Below are 23594 nucleotides of genomic sequence, written 5' to 3'. Positions count from 1 at the left end.
TGTCCCAATATACACGTATATATACATATATGTAAATACACGTGTGTGGGAAGATTTTATTCTGAACTGTTTAAAATTAAGTTGTAATATCATGACACTTCACTTAAATAACTTAACACGTGTACCCTAAGAATAAGGGCATTCTATATAACTACCATACCATCAACACTCAGAAGAACATTGACATTAATTTAAAAATAAACAATATGTAAATGTCCTTTAAATGCTTATTATGGACGGCCCTTTTCTCCCCTAAGAACTAATCCGAGGTCTCTTTTGTCTTTTAAAGTAAAACAGTCCTTCTGCCTTAGTCCCTTCCTTTTAAAATGTTTATTAAATTTCTTTTTTTTGAAGTGTGCCAACCAGTTGTTTTCTAGAGCAGGTATTAACTAACTTTTTCTGTGAAGGAGCAGAGAGTAAATATTTTAGACTTGTAGTTTCTGTTATAACTACTCAGCTTTACTGTTTTAGTAGGAAAGTAGCCACAGACAATAGGCTGTGTTCCAAATCCTTATTTATAAAAGCAGGCAGCAGGTTGGATCTAGCCCAGGGGCTGTAGTAGAAATTCCCTATTTTTTATAGGTGTGGTTGTTTCCTTGTGATTAGATAAAGCTTAAACACTTTTGGCATAAACACTAATTAGGTTATGCTTTGTATATTTCAGAGGGCAAAAATACTCAGGTTATCTGCCTTACCAACTTTTATTCATCAGCTTAGGTAACTTTTCTAGGTAGTTTTTCAGAAATCTCATCTCACCCCTCTTCTGTGCTCTCCTGTTACCATATTTCATTGAACTTATTCTTTGCCCCATCTTCACCATTAGACTCTGACCTCCTTAAGGCCTTCCAGTTCATTTCTGTATTCCTGTTACCTGGCAGATAATGGGCACTTGATAGAGTATTTGGTGAAGAGAACTATGTGTGCTCGGCGCTGATAGTTGTTCAGTAGTTAGTCCTTTATCTATACTGTGTTGATGTTTCTTTAAAAAGCATGACAAGTTGCCCTGGCCAGGTGGTTCAGTTGATTGGATCATTGTCCTGTACACCAGAGGGTTGCATTCCTGGTCAGGGCACATACCTAGGTTGTGTTATCCGAGAAATTGTGTGGATGGTCTTTCTCTGTTGCTAGTCGGAGTGGGGTTCTTGGGGTACCACTGGAATAAGCATTTCCAGAGGCCCCTATAGGAGGATGAGATGTGGAAACTTTATTTTAATTGAATTATATTCTTCAGTTTGCAAAGTCCCATTTCCCTTAATCCAGTCCTGGAAAATGTGCAGCCAGGGATTCAGCAGAGCTAGAAGCAAAGCCAGTGTTCAGAATTTCCATTCCATGGTGGAGGTGGGTCCTGTACAGCATTAGACTAGTTACAATCTGTCAGTCCGTTGTATGGGGTCCAAATGTCTGTGAGCCATGTGGGCGAATGTAGGAGCATGAGAGGCCCTGCAGCCAGAAGCGTGAACCAAGAGGCAAGAGAGCAAACTCCTTTGTTTAGGAGCTTAAGTATCTCAGATCTTCTACAGTGGCCATGCCTATTCTGGCCAAGGACCTGTTCCCAGGTGTGACTGACAGGCAAGTACCTTCCCTGTTTCATGTTGACTTTACTGGACATGCGTCTAAACAACAGTTTTCTGGCAAAGCTGAACAAATGACTATAATATTTGGCCTTCCTTTTGCTATCAGTTGTCGATTTGATTCCCCAGTTGCTTATGGGAGGCAAGCAATTAATGTTTCTCTCTCAGACCAATGTTTCTGTCTGTGTCTCCACCCACCCCCAAAACAATAAAACCATATTCTCAGGTGAGAATTTTTTTAAAAAGCATGACATGTTGACATGTTTATTTCTAAGAACTCTTCCATATCTAATATTGTTTTTGTGACCATAGAATTATTAAAATGTATAGTTAGAAGTGGCTATTCACCCATGGTCGGTGAGTGTCACCCACAGTTCCTCTTTTTCAGCAGCCTTCAGCAGCTCACTTGTAGGTTGAGCTCTCAAATATGTATCCAAATTTGTAGGATTAAATCTGTCTAAGTCAAAACTCATTCTCTTCTAAAACTGCTCTTAGTTCTAGGGATCCTGATGTCAGTTGATATCATCATTCTTTCTGTGGACTTTGTGAGAGATCTGGGCTTTATAACAGACTTCACACTGTTTCTCTTTTTTCCCTTCAAGTCTGAAGACTTACCCAACTACTCTCATGTTTGATCATACCTCTCCTTCCATTTCTGTCACCACTACCTAAGTTCAGGCTTCCTGTAATTCTCATTACAGTAGTTACCTAATAACATCACTCATTCTCTCTTTTTCCCTTTTCTCAAACTTATTTTAGAAGATTAATCAGAGCTAACCTTCTAAAATGTAGAGCTGACAAGGTAACTTGTTTGAAAACCTTTAAGCTTTCTTTTTGTTAATCTTTACTGGAGGATATTTTTCCATTGATTTTTAGATAGAGTAGAGGGGGTGGAGGCAGAGAGAGACGTTGATGTAAACCGGCCAGGGCTAAGCTTTCACTCTGTTGGCAATCAAGAGCTATTACATTTTTTAGCATGTATCAGTCTTGATAATTTGGTCATGTTAGTTTCATGTTTCTCCACTCTTTCTCTATAAATCCTATTTCCCAGGTATGTCAGAATATTAGCTATTCTTCAGTGAAATCCTGTATTTTATACCTTTATCACTTTGTTCATGCTGCTGCCTGGGCTTCCACCTAAAATCTGTTAATTCAGTGATTGCTCTAAGGCCCATTTCATGTGTCCCTCTCTCAGTGAAATTTCCATGTATTCCCTTAGTTGGAATTGACTATGTATTATACTTTTTGAGGCAGTCAGAAGATTCTGCATTTTTTAAAATATATTTTAATGGTGGAATATTTAATTTTAAAATTAGCTTCTTTATTCACAAAATATGAAGAGTAGAAAGGGCCTAGCTCATTTTAACCTTTTTATAGCTGAGAAAATTAAGATAGAAAGAATTGTCTCTTGAATGACTTTCCCAAGGCCCACATAGCTAGCAAGCCTATTCATAGAACTGTTACTGGATCCCAGCAGTCTTGACTATTAGGTCAGTGTTCTTTATACTGCACTTTGATATACAGATTAAACTACAGAATCATATTTTTACAGAAAATAAAGCAAGTGTTATTTTTTCTTCTAGGTTTCAGTCTGAAAGAGAAAGTGGAGATCGAAATTTTGCAATAGGATATTACTTAAAAGAAAAAAAGGTTTTAAAATTTTGTTTTTATTTCACATTATTCTTTTACTTAATAAAATACATAAAGATATATGCTAAAAACGCAACAATGGAGTTTAAGCAGCTGCCTATTACTATTTAAAGTTCAGAAATTTCTGTAAAACAAGCTTGAGTTAATACTATCAAAGTGTTAATGTTATTAAATTGATTTGTATCTGACAGTAGTCAAGTATTTGACTAGTTAAAGCAAATTTTGCATAAGGATTCACCCATTTACTCAAAAGTATAATGCCTGACTATTGTGGATTATACTTGATTTTTAAAAATTTTAAGTGGCTCGTTTAGTAACTTGGTTTATGAATTATGACTCAGTTTATTTCAGTTAAACTAGTATCTAGAAATCTATATGTGATGTAATTTTGCTTTATTGTTTTTCTTTCATATTTATGTCCTTTTATAGGTTATGTGCTATTTTGTTCAGTTAAGATAAAACATGTACATTTTAAATTTAATCTTGTATCTTTTACCTATGTGCTTATATTTTTTTCCCTGTGTTCCTATGTTTTTAATTGCCTTCCTATTTTTTCAGTGTTTTCCAGAAGGCACAGACATGGTTGGTATATTAGACTTCTATTTCCAGGTAATTTACTTTAAATATATGAATTGTGTATATAAATAAATGGGTGTATCACATTTTGCACAATATAGATATCTCTGAAATCTTGGCTCTAGGCCAAGAAAAAATACATTTCCCAATGACTTTCAAAAAAATATCCTTATGAAAGACAATTTCATGTCCATATTTTAAAAAGTCATAGCTCATAATGTAATAGGGAAATTTTTTTTATTTTATATTTAATAAGAGAATCAGTCTTTTCTTTTTTTTCCCCATCCCCACCTTTTCTTTCTCTATTTTTCCCCATTTTGGTTGCTATTAAATGAAAAATAAAATAGACCATATTTACCGTTTTAGTTTTATGGATACATTTGGGTTTTGTATAGTAAACTTTTTCCATTATTTTGATTATATTTAAATACAAAAATTTTATTCTGCATTTTAACTGGACTTCGCTTTTTTTCTCATCATAGTATGTCCTGCACCCATCCCATAGTCAATATCAGATAATTATTTGACTGTTACTAGATGGTTTAAAAGGTAACATTTTGCTTTAGGCACACAGTGTATCCAAGCTAGACCTGTCTCAGATTTTTCTTTATTTAGTCCTTTGCATGTTGCCATATGAGGATGCTGAGCTTTGTTATAGGTGAAATGTCAGGCAATTAGTATTTTTTTCTAAAGTGGCAATTTCTTATATAGATGCTATCTGTTATACTGATGTATGTTGCTTTATCTAAAAAAATATCATGGTTCCTTTTTATCTGCTGAATTAATAATTATGTTTGTGTATCTTATAGAAAGCATTAACTATTAAGCAACTTTGAATATCACATGGAGCAATTATGAATATTAGTACTTAGGGCCTGGCTTTCTATCCTAGTTATGTTGTTAAAAAACTGAATGGGCAAATCATGATAAACTTCAAAGGGGCTAGAACTCTATTCAAATTAAAATCTTTAGACTGTTATCAAGTTATATTAAAATGATCCCTTTGAAAGAAAGATTTCAGATCTGTATGAAATACCAGATAAAGTGGATTATCTTAGAAGGCAACTGTAATACTAAAAATTATGTGAGCCTAGATTTTCAGAATTCAGTTTTTGCTTTCTTTTAGCTGTGCTCCATTGAAGTAACTTGTGAATCGGCTAGTGTGATGGCTGCAACTCTGGCTAACGGTGGTTTCTGCCCAATTACTGGTGAAAGGGTACTGAGCCCTGAAGCAGTTCGAAATACACTGAGTTTGATGCATTCCTGTGGCATGTATGATTTCTCAGGGCAGTTTGCTTTCCATGTAAGTTATTGTTTAATCTTAATTTTCTCTTTTGTAAGAAACTAGTCTGGACTAGTTCTTTTAAAAATACAGTTTGAACTTTGCTCTAAAATTGTACATTTATTTTTGAGAGAAAAGCTTGTTTTCAGGGTTAATAATTATTACAGAATTGGTTAGGAATAGAGTTAAGCAGTCTACCAGATATTCTTGAGATCTTGAAATTTTATTTATAGAACCTCATCACTTCTTTTAAGTCATTCCAATATACAAGGTTAGTATAGCCTTTTATTGTTAATGTTTACATTATGGAGCATACCTCAAGAATTCCTTAAGTTCAGAAAGAGTGCATAATTGTGATGTTTAACTTTTTTTTTTTTAAGAGTGGGAGGGAGGGAATGAGGGAGGGAGGGAGGGAGAGAGAGATTGAGAGAAAACATCAATGTGAGGGACACATCTATTGATTGCACGACCCTGACTGGTGCTCAGGATCAAACCCACAACCAAGGTATGTGCCCTTGACTGGGGAATGAACCCAAGACTTCGGTCTGCAAGCCGACACTTTAAATGCTGGCCAGAGCAACATTTTTGGTTAAAGCCACGGATTTTTTTAAAGGACTTTAAAATTAAAACTTAAAAATAGACTGCTTTAAGCTCTGTTGTGCATTTGCCACTTGTAAAATATATAGACTTTTATTTCGTTCTGCTTATGTTAGTAAGCAAATGTCCTAAAATAATTGTTTATTTTGAAAATTTTAAAACAGAAAAATATTTATTTAATGTTAGGCATCACTCAACTTAAGTGATGACCAATATTGTTTCATCTGTATGTATACCTATTTCCCTTACCCTTGTCATAGTTCAGTCTGTAATTCTAAATGATAAGGGCTCTTAAACCCACAGCACCATTCTTACATATAAAAAAAACCTCTAGCCCAGCCGGTGTGGCTCAGTTGATTGAGCAAAATCCCATGGACTGAGAGGTTCTGGTTCAATTCCTAGCCTGGGCACATGTCCATGTTGCAGGCATGATCCCCAGTAGGGGGTGTGTAGGAGGCAGCCAATCGATGTTTCTCTCTCATCTATGTTTCTCTCTTTCCCTTCCTCTCTCAAAAAAAAAATCAATAAAAACATTTTGAAAAATAATTTTTTGTACTTAAAAGCAATACATGTTTTAAAACAATTAGAAAATACAGGAAAAAAGAGTAAAATAAAAACATAGTCCCATGAATTAAGAGTATATCTTTCAAATTTTTTCCATATTTAAATACATCCCAATTGTTTTATAACTGTCTTTTTTCTTTTTTTTTACTGTGTTATAAACGTGTTGGTAAATACTTACCTACAACATTTTTTTTTTTTCCAGTTCTCACCCTAGGACATTTTTTCATTTATCTTGAGAGAGAGGGAGAAAGAGAAAAACATTGATGTGAGAGAGACACATCAACTGGTTGCCTCCCACATGACCCCTACCGGGGCTGCAGACCAAGGTACATGCCTTTGACCAGAATCAAACCCGTGAATCATTGGTCCGCGGGCCAACATTCTAACCGCTGAGCCAAACCGGCCAAGGCTACCTACAACATTTTTAAAGTTGGAATTCTACTGTATAGCTATATACCATAATTTTTAAACCAATTACCTTATTGTTGGACATATCTTTTCTTATTTTAAAATGTTAACATAAATGTCCCTTTTTTCAAATTATTTTCAGGTTGGTCTTCCTGCAAAATCTGGAGTTGCTGGGGGCATTCTTTTAGTTGTCCCCAATGTCATGGGCATGATGTGCTGGTCTCCGCCTTTGGACAAAATGGGCAACAGTGTTAAGGGAATTCACTTCTGTCACGTAAGCATGTTTTCTTAATGAAAATAATGACCATATAAGTTGAGCCATCTAATGATTCTATTATTTTACTCATTTTCATAGTTTATTGATTATTGGCACTCTGCCTGCCTGTCTGATAGTTATTAGGTAGCCATGGAAGTACTCATAGAGGATTTCAAATTACCTCTGTCTACCAAGACAGCTCTCGTATAATCATTCTCACAGAAAATTATCTTTGAGACATATATAAAATTTTTTTTTTTTATCCTCACCTGAGGACATTTTTCTACTTTTTGTTCAGATAGAGTGGGGGCGGGGAGAGAGAGAAACATTGACGTGAAAGGGACACATCCAGTTGGCTGCCTCCCGCACGACCCCAATTGGGGCCAGGGACAAACTGCAACCGAGGTACGTGCCCTTAGCGGACACTGAACCCAGGTCTCTCTGGACTGCAGGCTGACACTCTAACCGCTGAGCCAAACCGGCCAGGGCTGATGCTTATATTTTAATATTTATGGTTGTGATTACTTTTCAGTTTCCAAAAGCTCAGCAAAACATACTAACTTGGAGAAATAATATGAAACCCAGTATAAATTAAGATTATTATAGTTGTATCATCTTCAGGCTTACATGGTTGAATATCTTTTTTTTCATGAATTTTTATTTATTTTTTTGTTACAGATATTTTACCTTTTTACCCCATTGGCACCCCCCCCCCCCCTCCACCCTGTCCCGGGCTTAGTTGTCCATGTCCATTGGTCATGCATACATGCATATAAGTTCTGTGGTTTATCTCTTCCCAACCCCCACCCCCCACCCCCCATCCCCTCTTCTGAGGGATGTCAGTCTGTGCCCTACTTCCATGTGTCTGGGTCTACTGTATTCCTCAGACTGTTATGTTCATTATATTCCATATATAAGTGAGATCATGTGGTATTTGTCTTTTTCTGCTTGGCTTCTTTCACTTAGGATAATACTTTCCAGGTCCCTCCATGTCGTCTCAAAGGATAAGAGATCTTTCTTACCGCTGCATAGTACTCCATTGTGTATATGTACCACTGCTTTTTTATCCATTCGTCTACTGGTGGACACTTGGGCTGTTTCCAGATCTTAGCTATTGTAAATAGTGCTGCTATGAACATGGGGGTACATATATTCTTCCTGATTGGTGTTTCAGGCTTCTTAGGGTATATTCCCAGCAATGGGATCACTGGGTCAAATGGAAGTTCAATTTTTAATTTTTTGAGGTAGCCATGGTTGAATATCTTTATCCATAAACTACCTTTAAAAGTCTTTTTGTTGTTGTTGAGGAATTAAACACTATGATTTAAAATTATTGCTATACTTGTCTAGTTCAGTATTTTATGTTGTGACCCAACTCTTGCTAATATTTGCGCTTCTGATTTATTTACATTTATTACTTCCCAGGGTCTTCATTGAGTACTGTAATTTTTCTGCAGACTTTATTAATTAAAATTCAGATTTTTCAGTTTTTTATATTCTGTACAAACTAGAGAATGACACTGGATTGCACATAATAGATTGTAATCAGAATATTTATATTTTTATGGTGTTTTATGGTTATATGAAAGAATTCTTTCATATGGCCTATTATTATAATGCCTATTTTATAGGAAATGAAAGTTAAACAATTTGAGTTGCTGAGTCCTATCATCATGTTAGTAAGCGATGATCTCAAAATTTGTATCCATATCATCTTATTCTGATTTTAGTCCTCTTTGATGGATCATGCTGCTTTATTAACATCCACTAGTGCTTTGCATGAGATAGTAGTTAAGTTGGACAGTATTAATATAATTTATTAAATTATGAAAAAACAATAGCCAATGAATAGCTAATTTCTTATACTGTTCTCTTTATTTACAGGATCTTGTTTCTCTGTGTAATTTCCATAATTATGATAATTTGAGACACTTTGCGAAAAAGCTTGATCCTCGAAGAGAAGGTGGTGATCAAAGGGTAAGCAAAATTCTCATTTAGATTATTATTTAATAGTTTCGTAAGAGAGAATGAGATTCACCGGTTTTAATAAAATTTAGTTTTATTGGTAATGGCCTCATATCTCTGCTAATCACAAATTGAGTGTAAACAAATTGTTGAATTTTTATCTTGGACAACTAGTTCATTAAATATTGCTGTTTTATTTAAATTGAAACTGGTAAGCCTAGCAGCAGGATTTTTCCTCCTGTATTTTATTTTATTTTTTTGCTATTTTAAGCAATGTTTAAAATAATTGATTCTGTTAAGACCCTTAGAAAGTACTACATGCTGTAAAAAGAAAGCCTGTTTTTACTCTTAACATTTGTCAGTTATAGTCTTCAATTGAAGTTTATTTTGACATGGATGAATATGTAAATAGGAAAGGGATTATAGTATTAGAGACCATACAAAGCCTCATAATGCATTTTATACCCACTGTTGATGAAATATTTTTCTATAAAAAGTATTTAGTGCAGTATTCCTTGATGTTCTTAAAGTACTATTTTTTTATTAGTATGCTTGGCTTCACATTATTACACATATATACTACCTTTTTAGTGCTAGTATTAAGAATCAGGACTTAGATTTCAGGAATAAGATTTTTTTGTCTTCATTGTTCTTCACTGGACCAAGGGACTTGTTTTGGGTTTTAATTAAATTTCTTTGCACCCCTGTGGATATAATAAAATTACCTAATTAGACTTGAAGTTCATATGAAGCACTTATAGGTAAAAAGAAAAAATTTTAATACATAAACTAAGTAAATTTTTATGTCATTAGTTCCAATTGAAGTAACTTCGAACAATATATGAGAATAGAAACTTCCATGAGAGTCAACATGAGTAACATGGAGCTAAACATCAAATGGTGGTGGGTGAAAATGTTAACAGATTTTAATAACATGCATTGAAAAATACCGTTTTATAGCTTGGACCTTTCTTCACTCAAGTGCACTAATAAATTATGTATGTTGCTTGAACAACTAGCATTCCTTTGGACCATTGGACTATGAAAGTCTCCAACAAGAACTTGCTTTAAAAGAGACAGTGTGGAAAAAAGTGTCACCTGAGTCAAATGAGGACATCTCTACAACTGTAGTATATAGAATGGAAAGTCTGGGAGAGAAAAGCTAAAGAAATGGGTTTTAGTTTCAGAATGTTCTTCATTTAACCATTCAAACATCTTTAGTTTTTTTGCATACTATAAATATTTATTTGAGTTTTTTGTGTTCTCAACCTTGGGTGCTGGAGCCATAAGCTTTTTTTTCTTTTAATCTTTGTGTAAAAGATAATAGATTAAAAAGTAGATTTGTTAGTTTTAAAAAGTATTTATAAGTAAATAAAGCAAATTTGCTTTATTTTTAAAAATGCATAAAGAAAAATTTCTTTAAAATTTTTCTTGGTGTAATTAAAAATTTAACTATAGAGTCAGATAATCTCATTTAAAATAGTAACAGAAGTTTATAATTTCTTGGTTCTAAAACCCACACATTGCACTTGTACGTTTCATTACATTTTGTTTTTCTCTTTTCCAGTTTTAAAACTGACATGATGTCTGTAGTGGAATTAGAAAGTATTTCTGTGCTAAATACAAAACTTTTAAAAGGGTAAAATAATGAATCCCAAATTATTTAAAATAGCAGGTATTTCTATGCTAAGTACAAAACTTTTAAAAAGGTAAAATAGTGAATCCCAAATTATTTAATATAGCAGCAGATTATAAAATTAGCTTAAGTTTACGTTTTATGCCATTTTTAGTGATAGATTGGCTTTAAATTTTTAAAAATTCATTTAAAATTTTATCAGACACTTTATAAGTCATGTGTTTGCTTTTTTTTTTTTAACCTTGCAACCCCCATGTTCTGTCAGAATTGTTATGTACAGAACTGTCTTATGTTACTAAAACATTCCAGCCAAAGAATTTCAGATATAAGTTCATGACATGTTTTACTGTTAAAAAGCTATGGTACTCAGAAGGAGCAATAGAAGAGAGTATCTTTAAGTTAAATGTTTACCTGAACAATTTTATTTTCATATTATCCACATAACTTTTTCTGTTATATTTAAATGTAAATGGTGAGTCTTGGTTTTTAGCTTTTAGTTATTTTATTCTAATAATTTTACAAATACAAATGAATCTTTGATGATAAATTATGATAACATCTCAAAGTTTGTTCTATTTGAACTCTTTTAGAGTACTTAGGAAATGAATTCAGTCTGAAGATAGTAAGTATTCTACTAAATTATCTATTAGATCTGAATCCTTTTGTTTGGTTATAAAAATGGAATATTGAGTATCAGAACTTGTTTTTTAAGAGAGGGACTGTAAGTTCTACACAACCTGATTTTTTAAAATTCACAATATTTAAAGTCTGTCTTGGCAAAGTGATAATAAAATTCTGTAGGACCTATTCACACTTCTTCCTCCATATACCTCTTTAGTGTTCTCCCAGTTTTCCACAGCTTCAAGGTGTTTGTTGTTGTTAATTCACTTTTAAACTTGTTAGATTTTAGAGGGGCACGGGTGAGGTCTAGGAGAACTAGATAGTTTCTTAGTATCATGCATATAGGTGGTAGGGTCAAGTCTGTAAAAGTAAATACACTATAGCAAAAAGGATTTCACTGGGTCATTTAGATACTAGTGCAAATATAGATATAGAAAATCCTGATCATAGGATGTCTTGAATTTGGGAACTATGATATTAGGAAAAGACATTTTCTCCCAAAGGTGTTGTTCAAAAGCCTTTTGGGCTAACATAAGTATTAACACATATATTTAAATAATTATATGTTATGTTAAGTTTTACCAAGGATTTTATGGTTACTTGAACTTTCCTCTAATGTACAGATGCAAATTCTAACTGGATGCTTCTGGTTTGGCCATTTACAAGAGAGTAGTGTGTGTGGAGGCCTCACCTCTGCTATTTCTTTAGATAGTAAAAGTTTCACCAGAGCCATTTGTGTTTTGGGGAACTGAATGCCTTAATAGACAGCTTGAAAAAAAGGCTTTATTTTTTCCTGTGTGCGGTTTCATATTGTGTTCATATTTGTATAGATTTCAAAATTGTTAATTTATGGCACTTTTATTATGTTGGTAAGGCTTAACTGCACACTTACCAGTACAGAAGGGTTATCCTAAGCTGCTATGTTTATAGAATCTTGTTAAGGATGAGCATCCAGAAATTTTTGTAGGAAGGTAAAAATGGAATATGAGGGAAGATGTTGTGAATAGGCCCTGCAGCTTTTTTTTTTTTTTAAGGGAAAATCTTTGCCAGATTTAACGACATTATTTTAATTCCTTCAGTGTTTTTAACACCTTTTCAAATACAGTTCTTGAAAAGTGCCCAGTATTGTTGGATTTAATGTTTCATGCCAGTTACTGATTCTTGATATTCAAGCACTTAGAAATTAGCATATTTGTTTTTCTTTTATTCATCATTAACATTTCATTTGAAATGTATTTTCTTCTTGAAACACTTTACTTTCAGCATAAATGTTGTGCATTTTAATTTTCATGTTTGGCTTAAAACATTGTGTTATTTAGCTTTCTTTCATTTGCTTTGTATATTTAATAATGTATCTTTTATTTTCTAGTATGCCTGCTTTTTGTATTGTACAATAAATTTATTTTAAGCTGGTTTTATTGTTTTTTTTTTTTTAACTGAAAGCAACTCCAGCATTTTAAGTACAACAAATAGTTGGAATTTTATTTATGAAGATACTATTAAAATGCTTTATTAATTATTTCTAAGGCTGCTGTGAAGAGAAGACTAGAAATACTTCAAAGGGCTTCTTCTTTAGATTCTTCTCTTTTTTTCAAATGCAGTGTAGCATTGGTGGGATTTTGGCTGGAGGGGGAGGGGGATATTTTCCTATTTGGTTGTATTTAGGACTATTGAATAAAGATTTTTTTTCCTAATTTTTTTTGTTGTTTTTCTATTTGACAACTTAAAAAACAAAACACTACCCTGTTTGCTTTCTGCTTTCTGATGTTATTAACTCCATAAAAGGGAAAGCAAGAACATCAGATTTCACATGGAAGTTGACTATAAAACAGTTTATAGAATTCATTATATGGAAAAAATGTATTCAACTTAAATAATGTACTTCTCAGTTTGAGCAGTTTACTGTATACTTTATGGAATAGTTGTGCACAATTTTTAGTTTTAAGAAACTGCTTTACTATTTATTTTTTTTAAATTTTGGTTTTTCTGCTAGAGGTCTTGAAAATGCTAGAATACATTTTTTTGAAAAAGTAATATAATTTCTGCTCAATTTCTTCTTTACCACTTTATTAAATGTAATATTTACATTATGTAATAAAATCAAAACCAGATGTTGGAGATGCAACTTGTTATGATGCGTTATGGCCCATCCCTCAGATTTTCACCTAGATTTATTCAGTATAAATTTTACCATAGACCATTTTCTGTCCTAGAATTCAAGGGCAAAACTATACATGAACATACATCCAACTATGTCAAGTTCAACAAAAAACAGAGCTGGTAAAACGTGATATTTCTTAGAGTCCTAACCTGATAGAAAAGGTACTTTTTAAACAGAAGATGTTAAGTATTAGACTGATCATAAGTCTTTATATATTTTTTTAATGAGGCAGTTCTGTTACTATGGTCTGAAAATGTTCTTTTCTGTTTATATTTTCTGAGCATATGAAAGGAAGGAAAATTTTTTTAAGGTTGACTTAGTTTTAGCATTTGTTTTATAAATTGTAGGTCCACTTTAGTAATTTTTATAAATTGGTAGCTATAGAAGTTTTTAAGATATGCAAAATATGTAAAGCCTTTTATAATGGCTTCCTAATCCATTAACTTTAGGTGCACTGACATTTTGGTAGTATCTGTGGTATTTTAACATAAATTACAAAACACTTCTTATTGAGACTGTTACATACTGGTTAAATTTAAAAATGAACAAGTTACGATCCTTGATGCTGATTGCTGTGATGGACTCCAAGCAATTCAGGATAGAGGCTCATGGGAAAAACTAAAGAAAGGACAAATTCTGGCAATTGAGCTAATGTTATTAGATTATTTTTTAAATCCTCACCCAAGGATATGTTTTTATTGATTTTTTTGTTGTTATTGTTGTTTAAAGAAAGATAGGAAGGGAGACAGAAACATCTTTGTGAGAGAGATCATCTCTTGGTTGCCTCCTGTATGTGTCCTGACCAGGGATCAAATCCGCAACCTTGGTATGTGTTCTGACTGGAAATTGAACTCACAACCTTTTAGCGTATGGAATGACACTCCAATCAGCTGAGCAACCCGGCCAGGGCAACACTGTTATTACATTTCTAACCCTAAATCTCATTTAGTAATCTCGAAATATTTTAGCTAAAATCTAAATTGTAAGAACAATTTTGTGTGCTTACTTTTAAGCCAAATATTAATATCTGAGGACATGATTTTCCTGTGCACTATATATATATATATTTTTTTAATTAAATATATACCTGTTGAAATACTTTCAACCCTAATACCGCAGATGATTAAAATTATCTTGGAAAGCTTAGCTTTTTTAAGGCAAAATTATTACTTGAAATAGTTAAAAATTTTGTTTTCATATTACACTCTTGGTGATTTTTGTCTATATAATGAAAGTCTTCCTGCCCAGTAATTCCACTTGGAACCCTGAGTTATTTTAATTCATAGTCTTTAAACAACTGAAATAATTTGTTTTATTTCTAAAATACAGTTCAACCTTTCTAGATCTTTGATGTGCTTTCATTTACCATAATCTTGAAATTTATTAGAATCACATAGTTAAACTTGAAAGTAATCATAATGGTTATCTGGTGTAAACTCTCTCCACCTAGCCCCCTTTTCCAGGTTTCTTAGCACCTTACTTTCTCAGTTAACATCTTTACAATTTTTTTCTTCTTTTTTGATGGGTTAATCTGTTTGTGCTTTGTTGGGACAGCCTTTTGTTTGTTGGTTGTTCACTTTTAACGAAAAGTGTAATTGGCAGTAAATATGACTATAAATTATTTGGCAGACTGATCAGTGTTTATTTAAACTAGTTAATTGTTTTCTAGTAAGCAGTCATATACCACAGTTTATAAAAACTTGTAAAGTTAGAAGTGAATGTTACAATTATACAGTAGTTCTAAAAATAAATAATTACCCTGGAACCTTTGGAAGAAAGTAAGTGTAGCAGAAATGTGATTCTAAAAATAAATGTTGCACCATTGGCTTTTAAAAATAAATTTCTTTGGGGTTAGGTTAAATATATAAGTAAAAAGATTTTAAACTAAGAAAAGGTTATTAAAGTTCTAGACAAATGTTTTGTAAACACAAAATTTTTTTTACAAGTTAGCTTTTCCAGCACATAATATGCAAAGTATATAGCTACTTCCCTTGTTTTTATTTTAGATATTTGGATCTCTGAGTATCTTCAGAGCAAGGGCCTTCATTTGTCTCTTTATTACTCTACCATATTTGCTGTCCTTAGTACCAATCTCTATTTCATAATTGTGAGATTTTAATTTTTTACTTGTGAAGGAAATGTATATATCTTTCCTTAAAATGCATTAATTTTTTAAAACCTTTGTTGATTTAAATGTTAAAACTTAAATATTGTTACTCTAAAAAAAGTACTGGTTTAATTCTCAAAATTTAAACTTATCTAGGTAGTTCTTTGTAAGTTTATATAGATGAGAACCTGAACTTTTTAAAAAATATTTTTATTGATTTTTTTTTTAGAGAGAGAAACGTTGATGTGAGAGAGAAACATCAATAGGCTGCCTTCTGCATGCCCCCTCACTTTCGCACTGGGGATTGAGCCCAAGACCCAGGCCAGGAATCGAACCGAGGCCTCTCAGTCCATGGGATGACGCTCAATCCACAGAGCCACACCGACCAGGCGTAAACCTGAACTTTAAAGAGACTGACTCTTATTCAGTGTAAATTCTGCTTGATTTCACATTATACCTATTAAAATTAGAATGATGTTGAAATATTAGCATCAATTATGAAAGTATAACTTCTCATATTTAGACCATTCCATTGTAAAATCCAAATTAAAATCATGATCCTTAGCTTCTTCTTAAACTTCTTGTTAGGTTTGAATTAGTGGCTTTCATTATTTTGTGTGTGCCTCATAAATTATCACTAAGGGACAATTAAAAATTGTCCTTTGAGGGGATAGCATAAAACTTAAGTCTTGATTCTCTTCTGTTAATGAGATTAATGATGTTATGTAAAACCATGATATAAATTACTAATTGAACTCCATTCAAGATCTGTTTTGTTCTTACAGTCATTCAAAATTAAAGATCTTAGTCGAAAAACTTGAAATATATTAATTTCAAGTATTCTTTCTTTTTCATCCTTTTCTATCATAATTCATTTATGGCTGAAAATCGGGTATTTAAAAAAATTATATCAAAGTTGCCCATAAAATGGGTTTTCATTTTCAAATCTTCATATTGCTGATATGTTCATTACCAAGTCTTTTAATATTATTGACATTTGCCATTCTAGTTTTATTTTCTTTCAAAAGTTACAAAAAGAGTGTTAAAGTCCAAACTTCTTTTTTTCCCCAATATAATGAAAAATATTGTTGATCAATTACTATTTTACATTCAATTTCAGATACATGCATCTGTGGGTTCAGTTATATGCACAAGATTTATAATTTAAATAAATATTACAGTTTCTGCACTGTGAAACATCATTAACATCTCTTGATAAAATAACAGAACAAATGATTTTGTTAAAATTTTATGGTGACTAATACTATTAACCCTCTTTAATCATGCCAATAAAATATTCCTGTTTTAATGTCTCTCTCTCTCTCTTTTTAACATGAAAGAGAAACGTCAGAGAATGAATGGTTTTGAGGAGGAGGAGGAGAAGAGCTTAACTTTCTATTTATCTGTTTGTAAAGTGTTTCAGCTAAAATATGCTGTTACAACAGAAATGAGAGCGTGTGTGACTTTTTACTCCTTTCACCGTAAGGAGAAAGAAAAGTAATTTGCTGTTTTTAGCCAAGAAATAAAAACTTGAGAAACTTTAATTTTTATTCTGTTGTGCAGTTTTATTTTACATCCACCATATATATCTGTCACAAAAGAATCAGCACTATTGTACATGTTGCTCTTTGTCATGTAATGATTTACTTACGTGTTAGTTCATTCAACTTATATTTAGGGTGTGGGTAAAGGGCTGCTGCTCTGTTTGCACATTGAGCTTTGTAGTTTTTGCTTTGCAAAAATTATTCGGTACCATGATGGGGCTTAGAACTTTGTGTTAAGAATTTGGGGTCTTTGATTTTTAATTACTTTTATTGATATTAGAGAGATAGATGAAAGGAGAGATAGAAACATCAATGAGAGAGAATATCGATGAATTTGGGGTCTTTTGCAAAAGTTCTTAATAGATTGAAACTTTGATTAACCTAGTATTTTTTGGATTTAAATAACATCAATGAGTGCTGGGCAGTTGGGCGTAAGATCTGGATAGGTAGCCCAACATGATAAATCATAGATGTGAACTTCTGAGGTTTGTTTTCTACCTTAAAAATTCATGAATTCTTTTTCTATTTCATGATACCTGGTTTAGTGTTTTTAAAACAGTATTTATCAGTTCTGTGACTAACTTTACCTTCTCTAGAGATGGAGTAAAATTGGCTTCAGGAAGACATACCATTCTAATTTATTCTGACATAAGACAGTAATCCATAAGAGTTATAAACCTTAATCACAGGTTTGAAATTACCATACATACCTAAATTGGCAATGATTTAAAATGAAAAAGAGCCCTGGCCGGTTTGGCTCAGCGGTTAGAGCGTCAGCCTGCGGTCATGAGAAACCCGGGTTTGGTTCCCGCTAAGGGCGCGTACCTCGGTTGCAGTTTGTCCCCGGCCCTGGTCGGTTGTGCGGGTGGCAGCCACTCGATGTGTTCCTTTCACATCGATATTTCTCTCTCTCTCTCTCTGTTCTTCTCTCTCCCTCCCACTCTACCTGAACAAAAAATGGAAAAATGTCCTCGGGTGAGGATAAAAAAAAATTTTTTTAATGAAAAAGAGTGTCCATCCATGCTTATTGCCTATGCTCAAAGATTGGAAGTCTAGAGTTCCTTTGTAGCAGTGCACAGGCTGGAACTGAGTAAACTGATGCATCCTCAAAAGGGTGGACCTAAACCCAAGTAATCTGGGTTTTCCCAGACAGTCCAGTTTGTGTAACTAGTAACTAATAACTGTAGGTCAGTCATCGGTGCAAAACATGTTTTGAGAATTTTTTAAATCTTCATAAATTCTATGAAGTAGGTGCTGTTATTACCTGTATAGATTTATGTGGGTCTTGTAAGTTCCTTAAGGTCATACAGCTTTTAGGTGTATAGAATCAGGATTTGCACCCAGGTAGTTTTGGTTCCAGAGCCCATCTTCCCATATATGACAGTCAGTGTGTCCTAGCTAATAAAAGTGGGATATGCCATGAAAATTTAATGACAGTAACAACTTCAAAGTACCTTGATAGACCAATAATTCAGGGAAATTTCATATTAAATGAGGTTATTCTGTGGTAATTTCATTTTTTACTGTAACATGATGCAGGCAGTCTTTACTCCATATTGCCAATATTCTATAATTTTAATATACATATAGGTATTTCATTCGTAGAAAAGAGATCCCTATCTCCAAAGATCCTTTCACTGAAAATGAGGTGTGATAGGAAACCAGTGGGTGACTTTCAGTGGACATGATCTGACATAATCATATTTATGTTCTAATGTGTTGATCCAAGTGGGAAAATATACAATATTACTTGACTACAGAAGATAAAAAGCCCTAAATTTTTCCATTAAAATCATTTATTAGCTCTTGTAGATATAAGTGATTTTCATTGATAAAACTATTTTTTATTGCTACAGTGAAGAATAAATTAGTATGCACTAAAGGCTGGTGTTTATGGTAACTGTTAAGTTATTTTAGAAGATGAAATTTTAAATCCTTTTGTTTGCCTCTCCTAAATGTCTTATCAGCTAAACTCAATTTATTAAAACCTTTATAAACCCTGACTCTTTTTTTTTTTTATGGTATGTGCATCTAGTGGGAACCGAATCCAGGACTGTCTGGTCCACAGGCTGACGCTCAACTGCTGAGCCAAACTGGCTAGGGCTAAACCCTGACTCTTTAAAGCTTTTTGAAAAGTTCAAAATAGAGACTATTATAAATCCTATTTATATATGACAGTTCTATGATCTGGAACATTAAAAAATGAAAGTATCTTAGTTCACATCTGCACTTGTTTTTAGTATAAAATGTTTTTTTTAAACCAACAAAAGTAGAATGATTCAGTGATGAAAAGATGACGTTTTTCTATCCTCATTTAGAGCCATTTACAGTTATACTTGAATATATATATGCTTTGAGTTTAATGACAATGTTAAATATAAGCAAAATCATAAAATATATGCCATGTATACTGGACTATGAAGAAACACAATTCTGCAATTCAACTGTGTCTAGAAAGGAACTTCTACTTAATCCCAACACCCTTACTCTGCCAAGTTGACAGCAAATGTACCCATTTCCAATTAAATTGTTCTTCCATTATTACTTTTGCAATAATATGCTATGGTACGAGAGTAGTCAGATAGCTCGTTCTTTTTATGAAGTTGCTTTCCCATTTATGTGGCTGTAAGGTGGTGGCCAGGACTCCTGATTTCTAGGTTTCCATTTCAGTATTAGTCCCTGTTTTACTTAGTTACCAATCAATTTTTCATCTATATACACCAGGAATTGTGTTTTCCTTGTGTGTTTTCATTTCTGGTGCTATATGTAGGTCCCCCACCAATATCTAAGATTACATCCCCCTATATGAATTAAAATTTATAACCATTAAAATTACTTTTTTCCCTTCCATTAAGAACCAGTTATCCCTGGCTGTTGTATTAGTTTTCATTTAAACAACATAGAAACAGAATTAATTCAAGATACTTAGCCAATTTGATTTGAGGGAGTACGGATTTTATATAAATTAACCTTAGCATTATCCTGTTATTCATTCACTAATTCTTCATTCAACCAATATTATTTCTTGCCTTTTATGTGCCAGAACTCACAAAATGTTAGGATATGCAGTGGTTAATGAGACAAGTATGATACAGCCCCTGGTGTTTGCAATCTAGAATAGGATGCAGACACTGAATAATTACTAAAATAATTTAAGTGGTGATAAATGATCTTCTGTTCATATTGACACATTTATAAAGGAGATGAAATGGTATATACCTTATGACTGGTTTTATATACCTATAAAAACTTTGAGACTATGCAGTGTAAAGTATGAGAACATGCACACCAGTCTTTAGTAAAACCTACCTCTGGGAGGAAGAGGAATGGATATTGGAGGGCGGGGGGTTGGTTAGCTGTATCTTTAACATTTTATTTCTCTAAAAAAACAACTGATGATAAATGATAAAAGAAGTACAGAGTGCTAGGGGAGGGTATAGCAAGGAGAACTTATCTTGTCTGGATGGATAGGTGTGGTTGGTTTTCCCTGAAAGGTGATGGGAAAGTGTTGTTCTTTTGGTACGTGCCCCTAGCGGGAACTAAACCCGGGACTCTGGTCCTCAGGCCAACGCTCCAACTGCTGAGCCAAACCAGCCAGAGCAGTGATGGTAAAGTTTTGAATGAGTTAGAGCAGCGTTTCTCAACCTGTGGGTCGCGACCCCTTTGGGGGTTGAACTACCCTTTCACAGGGGTCATCTAAGACCATCGGAAAACACATTTCCAATGGTCTCAGGAATCGAGACACCTTGCCTCTATCCGTCTCCAGGCGGGTCCGCCCACATGCAGATACGTCCACATACAACGTGAGGAACTGTATTAAAGGGTCGCTGCATTAGGAAAGTTGAGAGCCACTGAGTTAGAGGAAGGATGATGGAAGATTAACAGGATAGTCTGATGTGAAGGCCCAGGACAGGAAGGAGTTTAGGACATTTGAAGAAGGTGAAAGAAAGCAAATGTGAAGAGAAAGAGTAAGGTAAGATGAATGGAGAATTGGCCCTGGATGAGTCTTAGAGATAAAACCACATTATGTAGGGTAGGCCTTCTCATTTTAATGTGAATTCAAATAGTTCATGTGTCCTTACTTTAAAATGTAGATTCCTAAGGCCCAACCTCAGACACTGATTTTAAAATCTTCATTTTTAATAAGCACCCTAGGTGTTTCTGCTGCAGGTGGTCCTCTGAACAGTTTGGGAAACATTTATGTAGGGCTTTATATGCTGTGTTAAGAGTTTTGGACTATTCCAAAGTTCATTGGAAAATGTCAAGTTTGTTTCTTTGTTTTAATGCTCACCCAAGGATTTTTTTAACTGCTGAGCCAAACCGGCCAGGGCTCACCCAAGGATTTTTTTAGAGAGAGGAAGGGAGAGAAAGACTTCAGTGTGAGAGAAAGACATTGATTGGTTGCCTCCCGTACACACCCTGACTGGGAATCGAATCCACAACCTTTTTGTTGTACGAGATGATGCTCCAACCTACTGAACCACCTGGCCGTGGTGAAACTTCAGTGGTTTTAAGAGGGAATGACATGCTTGGTTTTTAAACTCTGCTCTGTGCTGAATGGGTAAGAGGGAGACAAAAATTCTGGGCCTGAAATGAGATGTGATGGTGGCTTACAATAAGAAAGTAGAGATGGGAAGGGTAGTTAAGATGTGTTTAAGACATGAAGTTAGCAGCACTTGGTCGTTAGTAAAAAAGAAAGAGGTATCAAGTTGACTATCAGGTTTTTAGTATGAACAATTGGGCAGATGTTGCTGTATTTACTAAGATGGGGAACACTGGAGAAGCAAACCCTGGCATAAAGGAAGAAATTAATTTTGGTGGTTATAACAATTAAGGGTCTGCTTGACTATACATACCAGGAGGTTGATTAACAGTAGTTTAGACAAATGGGATTATTTTTCTAATATAACAAGAAGTCGGGGGGTAGACAATCCAGGACTAGTGTCATCAGTAAAGTATGCTTCTGCTCTGACCAAACTTAGGGTGTTGGCGTTAGACCTCATGCCTGCACCATTATAGTCGTAAGGCATCTTTCCACCTTTGGCCTCACTTGTATGGTCAAAGTGGAAGAAGAAAGGAAAGAATGATATTTAAATCAGGTAAAAGAGGGTTTACAAAAATTCATCCGACGCACACTGGTCAACTGGTTGCAAGAGAATTTAGGGAAGTATTTTAAGTTTAGCATAGTGTTACCCTAACACATAGATATTCCATTAGTATGGGTGGCATAGGGAATGGATAATGGGTAGCAGTTAGCAGTGTGTGCAAGTTAATTTCTGTTTGACATGTCTATATTTGTGAGATACCCAAGTAGTTGAGTGTCAGATATAGGCCTATAATTTAGGAGAAGGATCAAAGCTGGAGATAGAATTTTGTGGAGAGAACAGAGTTACAACTGTGTGAGATTGCTCAAGGAGACCATGTAGAATGAAAAGGAACATGAATGAACTCCTATTTTAAAAGTAGGGTACAGTAGAGTAGTAGGATTCCTCCTAGGGAACACTATTGGCCAGAGGAGAAAATCCAGCATAGTGTAGCAGCATCAGAAGTCAAGGAAAGCGTATTTTAAGAATTAGATAAGTATTAAGTAAAATGAGGGGTGGAATGGAAAAGATCCAGTAAATAAAGCTTAAAGTAGATACGAGAGAAGAAATGGCCAATAAAGTGAGGTCTCTGGAAAGAGATGGAGCTCTCAGCACAAGTAGAGGATTAGGTTTGCTAGAAGAGCATCTTCTCCAATAAAATAGGACCTCAAGAGGCAGGTAGCTAGGTTTGCAGACATAGGGGGAGGTTGAGGAAGTTTCTTTTGGCTTCCATTTTCCCAAAGAGTATGAAAGGAGGCTTTCTCCCGAGAAGAAGCTGTGGGGTTGCAGGGAGTCTGAGGTTTCGGGGCACAGAGAAGATAGGAAATGTTTGATCTTGGAGAGTGGGAGAGAGCACTGAGGGAAACATGGCAACGTTGTCAGAATACTATTGAGGTTGGTCATCATGGGTTTATAGTGACGGCAGCCTGCTCTGTTGCCCCCCAGACCCTCTCCCACCCAATCCAATGACTGCATCCTGATTTAGGTGTAGGAACTGCAAAAGATCAGGCAGGGGATTTTAGAACATGTACCAAAAACTGATTTTTAACAATAGGCTTTGGAATTTACCTTAGACCCAACCTACACAGAAGACATTCTATTAGAGTTTTTTTATTTTAGAATTTGGTAGATGACACTGACAAGTGAGTTTTGTGTATAATTTTGCTGTGTCCATCCTTGCTTCACAAAATAAAATAGTACTGATAAGAACAATAAAGGTTAAAGATAAATGCTAAGCAGTCTCATGACAAGACCCTGAGAAGGGTGCTGGAGTGATTTTTTTTGGCAAAAGAAAAAATAATAAATATAAATATATCCCTCAAATGTTACACTGCGTTATTTTTAAGGGTCTCAAAAATATCCTGTTCTCCCCCTGGCCAGTTTGGCTCAGAGGTTGGAGCGTTGGCCTGCGGTTCAGAGAGACCTGGGTTCGGTTCCGCTAAGGGCATGTACCTCGGTTGCAGTTTGTCCCCGGCCCTGGTTGGGTCGTGCAGGTGGCAACCACTTGATGTGTCCCTTTCAGGTTGATGTTTCTCTCTCTCTTCCTCTCCCTCCCTCCCACTCTATCTGAAC

The 23594-nt window shown here is 34.3% G+C and overlaps 1 protein-coding gene across 8 annotated transcripts in view; it reads left to right on the top strand.

The window, feature by feature from the left end:
* The window catches only part of GLS (glutaminase), an 81779-nt gene that overhangs the window by 43325 nt on the left and 14860 nt on the right, over positions 1–23594 (top strand). For 7 of the 8 annotated variants that reach the window (XM_036254842.1, XM_036254845.1, XM_036254847.1 and 4 more), the window contains 5 exons: positions 3155–3221; positions 3780–3830; positions 4924–5100; positions 6791–6922; positions 8789–8881. In XM_036254842.1, coding sequence (XP_036110735.1) covers positions 3155–3221; positions 3780–3830; positions 4924–5100; positions 6791–6922; positions 8789–8881 — 520 coding nt within the window. Of the gene's footprint in view, positions 1–3154; positions 3222–3779; positions 3831–4923; positions 5101–6790; positions 6923–8788; positions 8882–9888; positions 10148–23594 lie in introns of those variants that run through there. The other variant, XM_036254844.1, reaches the window with a different exon arrangement.

Source organism: Molossus molossus, unplaced genomic scaffold (genome assembly GCF_014108415.1).
Source record: "Molossus molossus isolate mMolMol1 unplaced genomic scaffold, mMolMol1.p scaffold_m16_p_11, whole genome shotgun sequence".
NCBI lineage: Eukaryota > Metazoa > Chordata > Mammalia > Chiroptera > Molossidae > Molossus > Molossus molossus.
This window is presented reverse-complemented; position numbering and strand designations above follow the sequence as displayed.